Below are 17,500 nucleotides of genomic sequence, written 5' to 3' on the forward strand. Positions count from 1 at the left end.
GTGGGACACTGGGCAGCTGAAGTGTCTGTGTGTGTTTATGTCTGTTTATTGACTTATTCTGTGTATTTCCAGGAAACCAGCATGAACCCCTCTGCATGTAAATACATCTGAAACATGATCTCATGTTCTCTGGACACAGTCACTCTCAGCTTTTACTGAACATTCTTATTTTGATGAACTTGCACACAAACCCCACGGTACAAGTACACTTTCTTAAGTTCCTTTGTTCTGGTTAACTCAAGGAGAATTTCACTAATTTTTTTTCAAAGTTTTTGCGTAATTTCGTAGGTGAGATTAGGATTAAAATAATTACTCACATTAGTTTGTGTAGATAATAATTATAAATCTTATTCCCTCAAAAGAAGAGTTCTGGACCAACTAAGCACACGGTGCCCAACTACACTCAACCAAAAGCATAAACAACAATATTTACTAAAATTAAATACAACCCAGCATTTCTGACATGACAGTATTTAATAATTAAACAAAAAAATTAAACAAGAAGAGATATTTGTTCTTGTGTGCCTATATAAAAAAATAAATATATGTATTTGGTTTTGTAGCCATTATTGAAAAACTGCTGAGGTAATGCTGACTGTCTCTCAGCCCTTCAGTGCACAAAACAGTGTGCTTGTAGTTCTGATGTAAACAGTTGTTAGTATTTAATTTCTTTTTATTGCAGAATAGTAAATGCTGCTTTTATAATTTTGTATTTTGAAATTTGTTTAGGGAAGAATTTAAAGAGAGGGCAGTCAGATTTCTGTTTGCACGTCCCAAAAAATGGGTCCACTTGTGTAACATCCAGCCTGAGACACATTATTTTAATAGCAAGTTATCGCTTCTCATGTCGTCATCATGATGTCCGACAGCCTTATCGAGCTTTGCATTTTATGCCAATATTGTGCGGTCCTAATCAGTACCTTACCTCACTCATGCTCTTGTGGCTGAATGCAATCAAATCCTCACAGCAAGGCTCCAACATCTAGTGCAGGGGTCGACAACCCAAATGTTAAGAAGATCCATTTTGTTCTTTCAACAAAAATCAAACCCCCTTGGGAGCCACAACATTTTATGTCCATTTTATTGAGGTAAAGAAGTTTTACCCTCTTGGCAGTAAATGTGTCTTAATATGTGCTAATGTCCCAGTGTAGACTAAAAAAAAATATCGTAAACCAAAACGCAGACTTACTTTGCTCTGCTTTAAGCTTTAGCTCAGCTATAGCTGCTTTTCTCACATCTCCAGCAAGAAACTTCTACTTAAAAGTAGAATAGTTTCGTGAAAAATTCTACCTTTTACGAGGCAGAAACAGCTTCTCATTCGCCAGCTTCTTGTTCAGTTTTCCCCTTCCACCTTAAACTGCTGCAACATGTAGGGTAAAATGGGAAAATTCGAATGAGAAGTTGGCGATTGAGACTTCAGCTTCGCTACTTTGTAGTGTTTGACAGTTTCTCATTGCAGATTAAATGTATCAGGAAACCAGCTGGAGTGATTATAAATTCAAGTCCAATAGCTTCATCTCAAAAATGGCAATGTTCATCTTACATCTTTCTCTTTCCCTTTTCGTTAGCTACTAGCTAGGCCAGATTCTTGCATTGCTATGGTGACCAGCAGTCTGCTCACCAGTCTTCAGTGTTAAAGGGTGATTTAGCAGTTATAGGCTACTTTAACTCCAGAGTTTAAGACCATTTATGTTAAAACTGTGTTGAACGATCAGCAGAGCTTTATTTTACTGCAAAAGAGGATTATTTTATTTTTACCTGAAAATCTAATTCTGCTGTGGAGCCGCAACAGGGCAGTAAAAGAGCGAATTTGTGAATTATTTTTTCCTTATTAACCATCCTTCAATTCCTTGCTTTTATACTTACATAACCTACCTATTAGTTTTTTTTTAATTACTGAATAATAACTAATTAATTGAAATTACAAAAGTCTACTACTAATAATAAGTAATTTTGCAGCAATACTGTGCTGTTGTCGTTCCTGATGCTGGCACTCAAATACAGTATTGCTGTCAGCAGTTTCTGTGTGATGCTTGCATGCATGCCAGTACATGGATTTTAACTGAGGCAAACAATATATTGGTGGTGTGAGATTTTATCAAGCTTGAGACGAGCAGTAGTAAAAGTGGTCATTGCAAAATCTCCAACGACAGTAATTCGAACAAGGATTTTATGCGTTAATTGAGCATTTGGAGATAAACCATACTGAAGAGCACAGCGACTTCTCATAGTTCTGAAACCATTCAAATGTGAAGTTATCCAACCAGTAAATGCCATTCATTCACACTTAGTATGTTTTATTTGTGATGTAAAGCACTACTTTCACCAAAACGAAAAATGTAAAAAGTGGAGCAGTGTGAATATCAGGATTTATATGCATGTATTGAGTAGTTAGGGTTAGGAGATAGGATCGGTATCAGCCACAATGCACAGGAATCCCCATTCTTGGAGAATTCTTCAAATTTCAGAAAATATTTTTTAGTGAAACCAAGTATAGCCCTTTCAGCCAATGAGAACTCGCGTCGCTGCAGGGTCCACCCATCCCGGGACTTGGTAACGACTGTCAGCATATGGTGCATTTAGAACGTAAGAACAGCTGAGAAACTTAGTCATTTACGTTCTAATGTCCACAAACCTTGGTGGCATTCATTTGAATTTGTGTTCTCGATGTAGTTGATATTTTGGCTGATTCGTGTGTTTATTGTTGAACATTTCAGTTAGTGAGCTCAGATAAACATGTCAGTGATAAATAAGGAAGTAAGCCAATGTGACTCAAATGAGAGGTTATGTCTAATACTGAGCTAACTGGCCTGCTAATGAGGTCGACCTGGTTCAGTATTTCAGTTGTAGCAGTGGCTATTTTGTCAAGCATTTTATGTTTTGCTGGCTCTTTTTAGTCTCTGCTTTGTTGGGCAAAATTCCTGTACGTGAATTTCTGTACGTTATGTTGATATTTAGCAGTAGTTTCAATGGAAGTGCTGTTAACCTTTGGGAGATGTCTTTTCATGTGGTGTTAGTTTGTATGGTGGTGTTTAATTGTACAGTCAAAGATCAAGAATTTGTTCATTTTCCTGCTCTACATAAAGTGTTCCTGCTCTCAACATAAATGAGATCATCTGTATGTAAGAAAATCAATAGATTTAAAGAGGTTGATGCTGCAATTACACTGTTTGTGTTAGTAAATCCCTGGTGTTCCATTAAAAGGCCCATGTTTGATAGAGAACTAGACTTATTTACAGTCAAAAGTGCTGTTGTTCTGTTGAAAAAGCTTGGAGGCCCCATTTATAACAAGGTACCTGTAAGCTTCTAAGGAAAAAGCATTCAAGCATTCAGCTCTTAAAATATCCTACTATTTTTATTTGCAGGAAGTGCTCTATGTTAAAACATTGTTTGATTGTAAAATTTATGAATGGAAAAGTCATTTCTAAGGTGTATTTTAATGTGAAATGTGCCAGAAACTGGCATTTTAGGAGGTGTTTTTGTGGTGTCACTGCATCCTAGTCAAAAGATTAATAAATAAATGGTGAGCTTGCAGTTTAAGGGGTTACTGTTACTTGAGACTTGAGCGGGTGTTAAACTTTTTTTTTGTCTTTCCTGCTCTCTCACACATATACAGACACACACACACACATCAGGAAGTCTCATACACTCTTATCTCCAAGCCTCAGCTTTTCCAGCACATGCCGCGTATGTATATGTATGTTTCTCTGTCTTTTTGACCTTCGCACAAGCTCACCGTAGCATTTTAACACGACTCAAGGCTGCATATGAAGAGAGAGAGTTTCTCTGTGAATGTTAAGCTAATCTTCAAGCCTTTCTTTAATATTGGGTGTCTTTGAAATGATTTGCTGTCAGACAGCGTAGTACATGAAGACCTCAGTTTCCCAGTCAGTGTTTAGCAAGATACTTTGTGAGTGTGTGTTGGGCTGTGGCTGCACCGTTGTGTGAGCTGTCTGTGGTAGAGGGGTTGAACCACCACCAAACTGATGACTCAAAAGAAATTGAAGTGATGAGACAAAGGAAAACAAGGTGTCGTTTTACTTGGACTCTGGACTACAACTTGTGACTTGCATGCCGCATTGTAAAATTATGTGCTCAATGTTGAGTTCCTTATGTGTTCCTGACACTTTGGTGTTCTGTCATAAATCATATTTCAGAATCATGTGAGGGTAGCATTGAAAGTGAGGGCTGAGGTAGATAAAAATTCATAGACAATTGTCAAGCCTTTCATGGAGTATATGAATATGTCCAGAAAGAGGCCTTATTAGAGTCAATCTGAGATCAAAATTGATTACAAAATTCTGTATTAGTAAATTTTCCTGGTCATATTAAACTCACCTTATAATTCCATGTCATTTAAAAGATCTTCCATCAAAAATATTACCATTCTGTGTTACACTAATAATATTTTTTATATAATTTCTAAGTCATGTTTGCTTTAATAATGTGAAATATTTTAGCTCCAACAAGTTTAAAAGAGGATACAGCAGTGTTTTTAAGCTAACTAGTTGTGTAAGGCAGCTGTTCAAATCAGTCAGACTACGGTAGATTTATGAAAATGTTTAAGCCACAACTTCACAACACATCATGCAGTTGGGCTTGAAGGTTCAATCAAGGAAGCACTGACGTGACCATCAATAAGGCTTCTGTAGAAAATAATGTCATGGCATAACATGGCATGTTATAACACTGGTATGTCCCAGCCCTGTTCCTGTGGAGCTACTCACCTACAGATTGAAGTTCCAACCCTATTCTAACACACCTAGTCCAGCTAATCGAGGAGTTCTGGATCTTCTGAATATTGGAGCTGGTTGTTTTAGATTAATGTTGAAACAAAAGTGTAGGAGTGTAGTTTTCCAGAAACAGACTTGGAGAACTATCCCTGCAACACCCTTATTTTTTAAGCTTTTATTCAACTAGCCTACTTTATTATGTTGTGAACTTGGGGATTTGTGGCTTTACTGAGAAATTGAGTATAGGCAGAACAGCATTATTGGCCTTAGTACGGACACCTGGGGAATGCCATGTAATGCCAGCGTACTACTAGATTTTTATGCTTCTTATAAATAAAAGGTCAATAATACATTGAAAATACATTTGTGGGTTTCTTTGGTTGCTTGTGCAGCCGTCTTGCTGGTTTTCCTTTTTTTTCTCATAACACTCCGTTTGGAGTGTCTCTGAAAAACCTCAGTTTGAAGGGCCATGTAGCCATAACACTTCGCTCTACCCCTCCATCTCAACAGAAATCAGGACACCCTACCCCTAAGTGTAAACAAGCAAAACAAAGGGGAAGGGGCTAAATAGTAGGGGCAAGGGGTGAAATGGGATTGGGCCCCAAGTCTCATTTTCCTATGGCTTATTTACTGAGGTTATTTGTGATGACTGACATAAGATCTAGTGTCTGTATGTTTGCCTTGTTCATGCATTGCAATTAAACATTAATATATTTTGTTTTCTCTATACTTTTTTTTCCCAACAGACGTGTGATCATGATGATGAGGACGTTGAGATCGCTGTGGATAATGCAGCGTTCATGGACGAGTTCTTTTCCCAGGTAATGTACTTCAAAATCCGTTCATATGCAAAACATGATTTATATGTAAAATCACTTTTTATACATTAAATGCTTCCCCTTAATGGTGCAGTATACGATTCTGGAGAGCGATTGTTGATTTTTGCTCAACAGCAAAACAAGTACGACCCTCCCTTCAGTGTCTCTTTAGAAGCTCCGCCCCCCAAATACCTAGATGCGCCTTTCCATGGCGATCAACACTGGGCTAGCTTTTTCTAGGTACTCGTGGCTATAAAACCCTTTACAAATTTTGTATGGACAGCAAGTAATGTAACTAATGTTTGCAAGGTTGTGACTTTGAAAACTCTCGCTACAATTGCTGCTGTGAAGCTGACCAGTTGCTATAGCAAACTGGGCAAAACAGTACTAACCTGCTCATTTTGTGAAACAGCAAAAATAAATTAATGTTACCCACCTGTCAAGCTGAAACAGAGCAACCTTGTCATGCTTTTACATGCCTTTAAACTCTTGATGAAGCAGAAGTCAGCTTCTTTTTCTCCACCTTCTTGTTCAGATGTTCCTGTTCCACCTTAAATGGTGCAGCAGTTACATTCTGGGGCCTCAGCTTCTTGTTTGATATTTCTCTTTCCACCTTAAAAGGTGCAAAGTTTACATTCAGGTTCCTCAGGCGCAAAATGGAACTGTTGCATGATTTAAGCTGGGACGGGAAAATGCGAATAGGAAGCCAACTTCTGTCCAGACACCCTTGTCTGATATATTAACTTCTTTCTCAATGTTTGTTCTTCAGATCTTTTCCTCTTTGGCTGTTTCTCGGCCATCTCACCTTTTTGACAATGCGTGGAGTTTAGCACATTGCCCCTCCCCTCCCTCCGTCCTGTGCACAAACACAGAAGCCCTCTTTTGCTGATCGGCTAAAATAATGTTAGCCTTAGAGACAGGGAATTTTTTTCTAGTGCACACAGAGCGGAGAGCTAGCAGGCCATGAGGAGATATTCACTCAATTTGACAGTGTATTGGATTGAAATCGTATACTGCACCTTTAAGCCAAGACTTTTAAAGTTTGATGTGTCAGCCTGTTGCTTGTTCAGATGAGCTTGTTGTAAATAAGTTTATCTCTGTGTTTCAGATTGAAGACATCAGAAACAGCATTGATAAGATTGATGAAAACGTGGCTGAAGTGAAGAAACTTTATTCAGTTATTTTATCTGCACCAACATCTGATCAGAGTAAGTTATACACACACAGAGATACATGACACACATGCACTGTTTCTCTTTGTCTGTAGAATCCAACATTTTTGATTTGACCATTTCGGTAAACACATCTAACGCTGCATTCGATTCACCTCCCTTTTAGAACCGTACAGTTCAACAGAGTTTGTTATAAGCTGTACAATTTAAAGGTTTTTATTAGGGATGCAGTGTGTGTTATTGTAATATAATACATCTCATTTTGTCTAATTGTGTTGCAGGGTATCATGTGGTATTGTGACTAGCATCACTTGAGTCAATGAGTGTTTATTTCTTAGCACAGGGAAATTACTATAGATGGTGACTGACTGTACCCAACAAATATGGTTGCGTGGTATCTTGTGCGTGATATCTTGTGTCTAGTTAATTAGCTTGGGCCTAACATTAGTGGCTAGAACATTGGATTAGGACACTGATAAAGCATGGTTTCTGTTTAGGGCTGCAATGAATACTTGACAAAATTCAATACTTTTGATAATTAAAATATTCAAAAGAAAAAGTGATTCTAATAACTGGGACTTTTTTTACATGACTTTATGAAAGCAGGCAATTCAGTGCATTGATATTTATCAGCCTGACGGGAAACAAAGTTTTGTTTATGAAGCAAAAAGATAATGAGTCACCAGTAGAGCATAGTAGCAACACATCTAAATAGAATAGGATGTTCTGGTTAACCTTTTTTCATGTCATTCAGATGATTCTTTCAGGTCAGGCCATGGTGATATCACTGCAGTAGTCAGAGGTTGGACTGTCAAGACTCTGTTCCTAACTGTTTGTGTTAGAGCTCTAATTTGAGGTTATAATGTTGGATTTAATTGCACATTGTAGTCACCCTCTTGCTCACTGAGTTGACTAAAAAGCTGTTTTTAAGACAATGTGGCTAAAATGACTCTCTGCTCTCCTTCATCGCCCATTACTGTCATGTTGAAACAGTCTCCACAGCCTCATGGCAGTCACCAGTTGCCAGAATTAGCAATTTCTGCAACTTGCTATGACAGTAGTATTTTAATGTTTTTTCCATTACCTTGTAATATGTCAGGTTTCAGTAAGTAATACTAATAATAATAATGATGATAAAATAGCATTTTTCTTTTAATTATTCAAATAGAACATATAGCTTTCCTTATTCTTATAAAAAATATATATATTTGAAATAGTATCCAATATAATATTCAAAAATAAAAATTCTAAATATTTGAATTAGAAAATTCCAAATATTTGACAGTTGCATTTCAATAATCAAACCATAAGCCAAGCTTTACTACATGGAAAACACTACAGCAGATTGTTTAGAGTCTCTGATAATTCTATAGTGTTATAAATGTAATTTTAAAATGTTGTATTTAAAACATGTGGGTAAGTTATTACCTAAGCAGTACTGTTCAGCAGTTTATCATAAACAATACAGTCCTAAAGGATATCACTTAATATTGTTGGATATATTGTTACTGTATTCTGCTGAAATTTAAATGCCAAATCATAAACTAGCTTAAGTACACTGAAAACACCATAGCAGCTTCTTTACAATATCTGATAATTCTGTAATATTGCAAACGTAATTTAAAAACCTGTCACCTGTGAAAGAAACCCGTATGGTGACGGCGCGTTCGGCTGACTACTGACGCTCAACATGATATTGACTGTCAACACTTCATTTACCAGCTGTAGGATTTAGTTCAGGACTCTAGAGACACGCCCTTAGGTCACACTCTGTTACTTTAAAAGAATACTTCAGGTTTTTCAGCCTAATCTCAATCTGCTATATTTGTAGGGTACAGTTATTTACTATCTATAGTAATTTCCCTGTGCTAAGAAATAAACAGAGTAATCATTGACTCAAAGCAAAGCCAGTGATTGGCTGTTGCATGGCTTCTGATACAAGTTTGAGTCAACAAGTTTCCATTTCTTTATTACGTGGAAACTACAGGAGGAAGTTCAAGAAATGACTGTTCTAATTAACTGTATATGACAGATACAGTAGATAAAGATTAGATTGAGAAACACTGGGGTACTCCTTTAATTTCTGCTTAAAACTGTTTATTTATAGTAGACAATGTTATTTTCTGATATCAGTGTAGTTTGCCAGTGAACCACAATCAGGTTGCTACACTCTTGTGAAAATCCTGTTGCCTCTTTGGATCCTGAAGCTTCAATAGAAACTTGATATGTCACTTTTGTAGCCTGGGAGCGGCTTGCGTTCCTGAACAAAGCAGGATTTCTCTTTATTCATTGTTGTCTTGTACTATATGGGACTGTGTGGGAATAAACCTCAAAAGTGGTGATTCATCACACACAGTTCATCTGAAAGAATTATTCAGAAAAGTCGTTCATACATGGAGTAACAAACAGCACACCCAAATAACAGAACCACAAGGCTGCATGTTGTGTGCAAATAACACACCCAGTCTGGATGACTGACCAAATGAAGACCAGTGACTTCTATTTACTATGATGACATTTTAGGGCCACTGACTTCGAGAAAAAAGTCATAATATTTCGAGAAAAAAGTCTTAATATTTCGAGAATAAAGTTGTAATATTTCAAGAAAAAAAAGTCGTACTAATTTGAGAAAAAAAGTTGTACTATTTCGAGAAAAAAAGTCGTAGAATCACGACATTAAAGTGGCATTAATACCAGGAAAGGTCGCAATATTGTGGCCAAAGGCTTTGCAAAGGGGAGGCAGCAGCTCCTCATGTTAAATGAGGGGCGTTGAGTTGGTGGAGTTGTACTTTCATATCGATTCACCCATAAAGAAACACTCAGTCTCCCTGTCTCTCCTGCACATCAGCGTCAGCCTGTTGTTAGTATAAGAAACGGCTGAGCAGGAAACTCTGTTTATGTAGAATAAAGAGCCAGACGGACTCGGAGGAAACTGTCTGCCTGTTTTGTTGAAGGAGAATCGCAGGCAGGATCGTCTACATGGCTATCGGGGGCTACATCTCCATGCCATTCAAAGAGGGCATGAAGTTTCACAGACAGTGAGAATGATGATCAAAATGATTGATCAACAAACAGACAAGAGTGTGTGGAACTCCGGTGCGCCAGTACAGCAACCGAGACCCCAGTGCGTTATGACAGCCCCCCATACAGTTATCCCACTTTATCCTCCAAGTATTATGACTTTTTTTCTCAAAATATTATGACTTTTTCCTCGATGTCCACTGTTTTTATTTTTATTAACAGTGGCCCTAAAACGCCGTCGGAATTTACTCATCAGTATGTCGCTTATGCTAATTTGTGAGATCATCATACTACAACCCTGACACCACAGCTGTGTAAAAGATGAGCTTCAGGCTTTACTAAATCACAAATGCGGTCTAGTTTGACTTCCCTTAAAGGGCCCATAATCATGGAAAACTAGATAGTTCTCACGGTTGTGAAATAAAAAATGTGATGTATGTAAACAGTGTTAAAGTTCCTAAACACACTGTTTCCTCCCCTGCAGCTAGTTTTGAATTCACTGTTTCTCTGATGTCACAAAAACCAACATATTTACATAAATGCACTTATACAACCTACAGTAGTTTAGTTCCACCTGTTCATGTTGAAGTTGCAAAGAGTGCACGAAACAAGGCAGCCAATCAGATTTACAACAGAGCTTGCTTAAATAAATCTCAGTCTTAAAGGCACAAAAAATAATCTGTTTAATTCTAAGGGATAAAGAAAACGTAAAAATGAATTATGACCTTGTTTTTGGTACATAAACCCACACAAATATTAAGTGGACTTCAGAGGAATGAAGGAAATGCACCTTTTTTAAATGATTTTCTTTCTTTCAAAAGCTAAGATTTAACTGTATGTACATCACACAAACTCCTAAAATGTTATTGACTTCTTTTTTTCTCTCCCCCCCCCCCCAGAAACACAAGATGACCTGGAGGCCCTCACCAATGACATTAAGAAAATGGCCAACAATGCTCGCAACAAGCTGAAGAGTAAGTCTGTGCTGATCCATCGGCATTCTGGGTAGTGTAATGATTTCTCATTAGGCTTAATGTCAGAAATGAGGCTGAGTCCGAAGTGCTGTTACAGCCTTGGGCAAATTAATTACATCGCTTAATATGTAAATATATGTAAGTATGTGTAAATATGTAGTGTGTGTGTGTGTGTGTGTGTTTGCAGCCATTGAGAGGAATCTCGAGTCAGATGAGGAGGAGAGAGTGTCAGCCGACACAAGGATACGCAAATCACAGGTTGGTAAATCCTCCAGCCATCCAACACACACACTGGCTCTAGGGATGTGCATTCTGACTGATTTTAATATTCAATGATCTGCAAGTGTCTTGAATAGATAACTATTTAACCCCAGTGAAAAAAACAATGACAAACAAAAAAGACTTGCCCAAAAAAATTGTAGGCTTACCTTTTTGGGATGCAGATAAGGACACAGAATTTTCTTGTCGGTGAGCGATGTGCCAACATGTTACTTTTTAAAGAAATGTATTTGCATTGTTTCTGGACATAGCTAACATCAGCTAGAGTAGTTAGCCTATGCAGTGATGCAGTCACGGCATCTTTGCCTTTTCAGTCTCATCCTTAACAACACGTCCTCGGCAACACGCTGAAGTTCAAGCATTCGTGTTTCGCATAACCATAGTCGCAAATGAGAGCAAAACCGTAGCGTCACTGCCCATTTTTTTTGCTGTGCATATGTCTGAATTTTTAAATGAGTGGCATTTAAATGTAATATAGTCAACAAGAAAATTAAATATTGTTATAAATAAACATGGGTCCACAGCAAACTCATCCAAGAAAAAAGCTGTCTAAACTGTTTTCTAGGTGCACAGGCCACACAAAACACTGAGAAAAAATAGTTTAAGCAGGATTAATGCAGAAAAAAGTAATTAATTGTAATTAATAAATAAACATGGACACAAAAAAATTCTGATAGCACACCAATGCAAAGTAAAGCGTACTCACTTGTTCTTGGACTTTTTGCCATATAAACATGCATTTTAGTTCACTGTTTAATGTAACATTCACTTTGAAGTTGCCATTTTACCCTTTCAGCACCAGATAAACAATTTATTGTCACGATTTGCTGCCACTTTCACTTTAGATTTAAGTTAAGCACAGACATGCGAAGTATATTAGCCACTCAGACTATATATTCATTACTTTTGCATGTTGCAGTTTTACAGACTTTTCACAGACTATCTTTGATGTTTGGGCCTCAAAAAAGTGTAAACCAGCCCTGGTCCTGGAGATCCACCTTCCTGAAGAGTCTAGTTCCTATCACAATCTGCCACACCTGCTCCGGCTAATTAACCTCTTCAGAAGTCTTCGGTTGATGTGTTTGTGTTAGATAAGGGAGCCAGCATGTCATGGTGTTGGACAGTGCAGGACAGTTACAAACCTGTGATCACACATTATGTCGTCATTTCTTCAGCTGAATAATATGTACCATGCTTGGTGAATTTGATTATTCTTTTTGCTGGGGTACCAAGCTTGGCAAAGCCAGAATGTATGGTTGGAGCTAGTAATGATACAAAACACTGATTGATTGGTCAAACGGATTCATCACAGAATTGTCGCACATTGTCACTCAAGTCAGATAAGCACCATTAAAAAGAACACAGAATCACAGACTGTGACTCTTCACAGAAACCAAATGCTCAGTAAAGGGTAAATCAGAGCTCCTCCAATGAGGCTCCTCCATTGTTGCCACTGTTGTTTGTGTTTTCTGTAAATGCTAGGTTCAGATGAGCAGTCATGTGACCACACAAGCTAAAGAGAACTCCACCTACTTTCATGTTTCTGTTATGTGGTGGAAAACAGACATAGGTGGTCAACTGGGGTACAGATATTTCTGGGTTTGGATTTGTAACCGTACCGCTGTACCGGTTGGAACTGAACTCTACAGGGAAGTGGATGTCCAGGAGAAAGATTGTTCACCAGTGTAGTAGGCTATTTCAAACAGAGCCACACACCGACATTATACATACAGTACTGTGCAAAAAGCTTAGACTATCTGTAAAGTTATGTTTATATTTAGTTATGTTTATTATATTTGATTTGAAAAAAGCATTAGAAAAGATACATAAATAAGTGGCTTAACTATTTTCAAACCTCTCCTCAAACACCTGAGTGTTTGTAGTTATCATCTAGTAGCTGGTCGGGCTTGTTACAAGTATGTAAAAATATATATATATATACATACATACATACAGGATAGGGGTGCGGGGAAAAATCAATTCTTAGATGCATTGCGATGCATCGATAATCGTTTCATAATCGCATCGCAGCCCTCTGAATCGCAATCGAATCGTGAGGTGCCTAGAGATTCCCACCCCTAATACAGGGTGATTCAAAAAGATTAATCCGATTTCAAAGCGCCATATTTTTACAACCATGAGGCGCATAGGAACCAATCACATACCAACTGAAAGAGGGGGTCATAGAGTTTCTGACTGGCTCCCTTCAGTCGGCGAGGAGATGCGACCCCTGAGCAGAAAGCGTTTTGCGTTCTCCGCTTCAATAAGAGTGAATCCGTCATAACTGTGCAGCGTGATTTTCAGTCGATAGTGAAGCCTCAACAGCTCAGAGCGTTCGTCGTTGGTTCCACAACACTGGATCATCTCCGAAATCACACTGTAAGAGCCGTGAGTTCAGTGACACCCGACATGCTCAATCGAGTATGGGATGAATTTGACTATGGCGTTGATGTTATACGTACAGCTGGAGGAGGTTCATATTGAGACCTTAATAATAAACTTTATGCTCATTAAAGCCTTTACAGTTTACTGCATTGTTCTGTAATGATTTACAAGTGAAATAAATCATTTAAAACGGATGAATCTTTTTGAATCAACCTGTGTGTGTGTGTGTGTGTGTGTGTGTGTATATATTATTTACAAAACAAAAACACTTAGTGTTGTCTTTAGAAAAAAATGTTTTAAGCACTTTTTTTTGCCCACTACTTTATACTACATTATATATGCACTCAGTGAGAGAAGTATAATTTCATATGTCTTTTTCCCCAGCATGCCGTTCTGTCCAGGAAGTTTGTGGATGTGATGACAAAATACAATGAAGCTCAGGTGGACTTCAGAGAGAAGAGCAAAGGACGCATCCAGAGACAGTTAGAGATCAGTGAGTCACTGTTTCTCCTATTCACCCCCCCCCAGTGAAGTCAAAACTGCCTTCTATTTATTTCATTTCCAGTCACAACAGCCATTAAGTACAAGGTTATCATTTTTTAGGAAATATTTATGAGGAGATTAAGTAGAAGATAATCCACTTGCATGAAGAAAGTCGAAGGAAAATAGGTGAAACAGAGTTTCCAAAACTAGATTTTAAAAAATGATGAAAATATATAGAGAAAATGGGACTCCTAACAACCATCTGCAAGACCTGGTAGACTACCAAAATGGTCCCTATCAGATAAACTGTACGGAAAGCTTTCATTACTTGGATCGTAAGAAGCAGAAAATGCAACCAGCTTCTAAGACTGAACTTTCGAGGTGTGGAAAAATATTCCTGCAGATTTTGACTTATTTTTGACTTAAATAAATGAAAGGTGGTCTCTGGCTTTTTCACAGTACTATATCTTTGCAGTTAACAGTCCCGTGTCATTACAAAAAGACAGGTCGTGGCACTTTCCCTAGATGAAACACTTCAACTCTAGCTGAAATACTTCAGCTGTAACCGCTTTCTGTGCAATCTCAAACTGGTTCCTCTCTTGCACTTGTGGTCAGTGAGTGTCAAACAGACATTCTTCTTTTTTCTTCTACCACATCAACCAGTCCTTAGCTTTAAATAACTGTAATTAAACCATTCAGATCTTCAGCACTGAATGAAAGTTTATTGAACCATTTAATGTGATGCAAATTGCAGTCCTTAAATAAACATTATTGAACAAGTCAATGCAGTGCAAGTATTTTGAAATGCAGAGGTGGTAGGAACTAGCTAGTAGTTAAAGTTACATGAGCTCAAGTAAACTTTGATGGACTTTTCTATTATATTGTAGCCATAAACATTTACAACAATTCTTTTTTGGTGTTTAATTTCATTGTTGTGTTGGTTACAGCAGCAGTACTGTTTTATGGTTGGTGACACAGCTGGCTTGATGTGTATCATTTTATTTGACATCAAAAAGAAAAGAACTGACCGTAAGAGTTCCACCGCAGTTCTATAAGTTACTCATGATGTTACTTCACCCCTACTAACCCCTACTCTACTCTGCCCACCCCTGTGAAAATGTAAGACTCTGTTCTACTCTCTCTTTAGCTGGTAAAGCCACTACTGATGAAGAGCTGGAGGAGATGTTGGAGGGAGGGAATGCAGCGGTCTTCACTGCAGGGGTAAACTGTGTGTTCTTAATTTGTTTCTCTGTGTGCATTTGCATGCATGTGTTTATTTCTCTCTGACCTTTCATGTTGGTTAAGCTCATGGCCTAAATCTGTCCTTCATTAGTTGAAGGTGCAGCGAGTAGGAGTTTTATGCTCTTAGACCCAATTTATACCTGGTCACTCCTTTGTTTTGAATATTAGGATTATCTGGAGGCCAAGCCGCAAAAACATGCATGTGTAACAGCAGCCAAGATGCATTAAAACAGATACAAATCCGAGCCCTCCAACCACTTCCATTCAACAGCCAAAAGCCCTCTCAGTACAACCTAAACTCCTCCCCATGCAGTGCGTCACGGGGCTTATGGTTCGTGTTTGCAAGGAAGATAAACAAGAGAGCATACATGCTTGGGGACCAGACAATACGAAATGCTAAATAGCAAAATGGACATACACTGCTGTGCAAAACACACTGCAGATGAAGAGAGTGAACATATAAACAATTGGTAATTGGTTGCCGTATAAGAAGCAGATTTGCATAGTCCGTCCCACTTAGCATTCACATTTTCCATCCGACTAACCAGAGATGCATATAACTGCCAAGTGTAAATGCATGTGGCTAAAATCTTCTCAGGATACAATCCAGATACTAGTCATATGAAGTGACCAGGTGTAAACGTTAAAATGCATTAAGACGAAAAACTGCATTTTGGCTGGAAAAAAAAACAAAATAGGCCTACATCAATACGTCAATCTCACATCTAACAAAAATCTAAATAAACAGTGGGTCAGCCATGTGGGTCAATTTTGTGGTTTCTACAAGTGAAAGTAGACAAGCAATTTATAATCTCTGCTCATGTTGAGTATAAAAAGGTGATACAACATCCAAGAACCTCTCTGCTACAGGTTTGATGGCACTTGAAACATGACATCACACATTAAAAAAAGCAGAAACAGAAGATGATGGTTAATAAACTACATCGCACTGCCTTCTTCAAAAGAATCTATTTGCTGATTGTATTATAGATCATAGATTCGGGGATATCGAAGCAGGCACTGAGCGAGATCGAATCTCGGCACAAAGACATCGTGCGCCTGGAGAGCAGCATAAAGGAGCTACATGACATGTTTGTGGACATCGCCATGCTTGTAGAGAGCCAGGTACGCTCCTCCAGTCGTCATTCTATCCTTTCATATCTCACATTTTTACTGTCCTTTCAGACATCACTCCGTCATTCTCGCTCTCCTGCGTCAGTTTCCCTGGAACATTTTCTCTCCTCTCTTCTGCACTCTTTGCTCCTCTCATTCTCACTGTTTTTTTCCTTCTTCCTCTCTCTTGGCCCCAGTTTTCCTTTCCCCTGGCCCCTTGCTGTGCCCTCTTCATGCGATTGGCTGCTTGCTGGTCGGAATTGCAGCTGATCAGAACCCTGCTGTCCAAATGTGAGTTATTTTCCCTCCATACAGGAGACCTTTCCCTGACCTTTTTCTCTTTCCTTCCTTTCATTTTTCATGCAGTGAACTAGTTCACATTGGACTTGTATTCAGTATACACTGTTAGGAATGAGCCATTCATTTTCATTTGATTTGTTTATTTGCATATTGTTGGTGTCCTAACAAAACCTTGTATATCCAAAATAGTAACTTCACAGGAGAAGGAATAAAACCCACTGCTAGCTTTTAAAAGGCCCATAGCATGGATAACTGAATTTTCCTCACTATCTTGAGTGTTTGATGTAGTATATAGTATGTAAACATACTAGTAACAAGTTTTATAATGTACCCTTTATTCCCGAATACATATATAATAAATAAGCTGCAAAAGCAGCCTGCCTAGAATACATTGTTTTGCATTTACATTTTTCTACCTATTCAGCCCAAAGAAGTTTAGCTCTGCCCATTCACACTGAAAGTATAAGGAGTATTTAAGCTCAGACTTTTTTTTTTTAATGAGGTACAAAACAGGGCAGCCAGTCAGAACAGAGATCATTTTACATATTCAGTTTTATGCAGAAGTTTGAACACACCCGGTCAAATGACATATAAAGGTTGTGTTAATGTTTTGACACAATATGTAAATGTAAATATAGCATTTTTTGCTAATTGTAGTGCAAATTTCTATTTATTTGCTGAGTTTAGCATATTATACTTATATGTTAATGTGATTTTTTATTCATAGTAATTTGCACCATTCTTATTGCCTCACTGGTTGAAAAAATAGTTACAAGGCTTTGATATGACAATGATATGTAGTAAATGCTGATAAAGCGTTGATGGCTTTGCTTTTATTTTGCTTGTTGTACGCAATCTGAGGGGGAAAAAAAACTTTAGAGGTAAGTATTTTAGCAAAGTTTTCTGTTCTGTTCTTCTGGTTCAGATGGACATCCAAAATATTAGAATGTATGTGTGTGTGTGCATGACAGAGTGTGATA

The 17,500-nt window shown here is 38.0% G+C and overlaps 1 protein-coding gene across 2 annotated transcripts in view; it reads left to right on the forward strand.

Annotated features, from left to right (window-relative positions):
• The window catches only part of stx3a (syntaxin 3A), a 34,264-nt gene that overhangs the window by 7,385 nt on the left and 9,379 nt on the right, over positions 1–17,500 (forward strand). For both annotated transcript variants that reach the window (XM_036568827.1, XM_036568825.1), the window contains exons 2-8: positions 5,480–5,554; positions 6,660–6,759; positions 10,644–10,718; positions 10,906–10,976; positions 13,767–13,875; positions 15,013–15,086; positions 16,098–16,232. In XM_036568827.1, coding sequence (XP_036424720.1) covers positions 5,480–5,554; positions 6,660–6,759; positions 10,644–10,718; positions 10,906–10,976; positions 13,767–13,875; positions 15,013–15,086; positions 16,098–16,232 — 639 coding nt within the window. The remainder of the gene's footprint in view (positions 1–5,479; positions 5,555–6,659; positions 6,760–10,643; positions 10,719–10,905; positions 10,977–13,766; positions 13,876–15,012; positions 15,087–16,097; positions 16,233–17,500) is intronic.

The sequence above is a fragment of the Colossoma macropomum genome, unplaced genomic scaffold, assembly GCF_904425465.1.
Source record: "Colossoma macropomum unplaced genomic scaffold, Colossoma_macropomum, whole genome shotgun sequence".
In the NCBI taxonomy this organism is placed as follows: domain Eukaryota; kingdom Metazoa; phylum Chordata; class Actinopteri; order Characiformes; family Serrasalmidae; genus Colossoma; species Colossoma macropomum.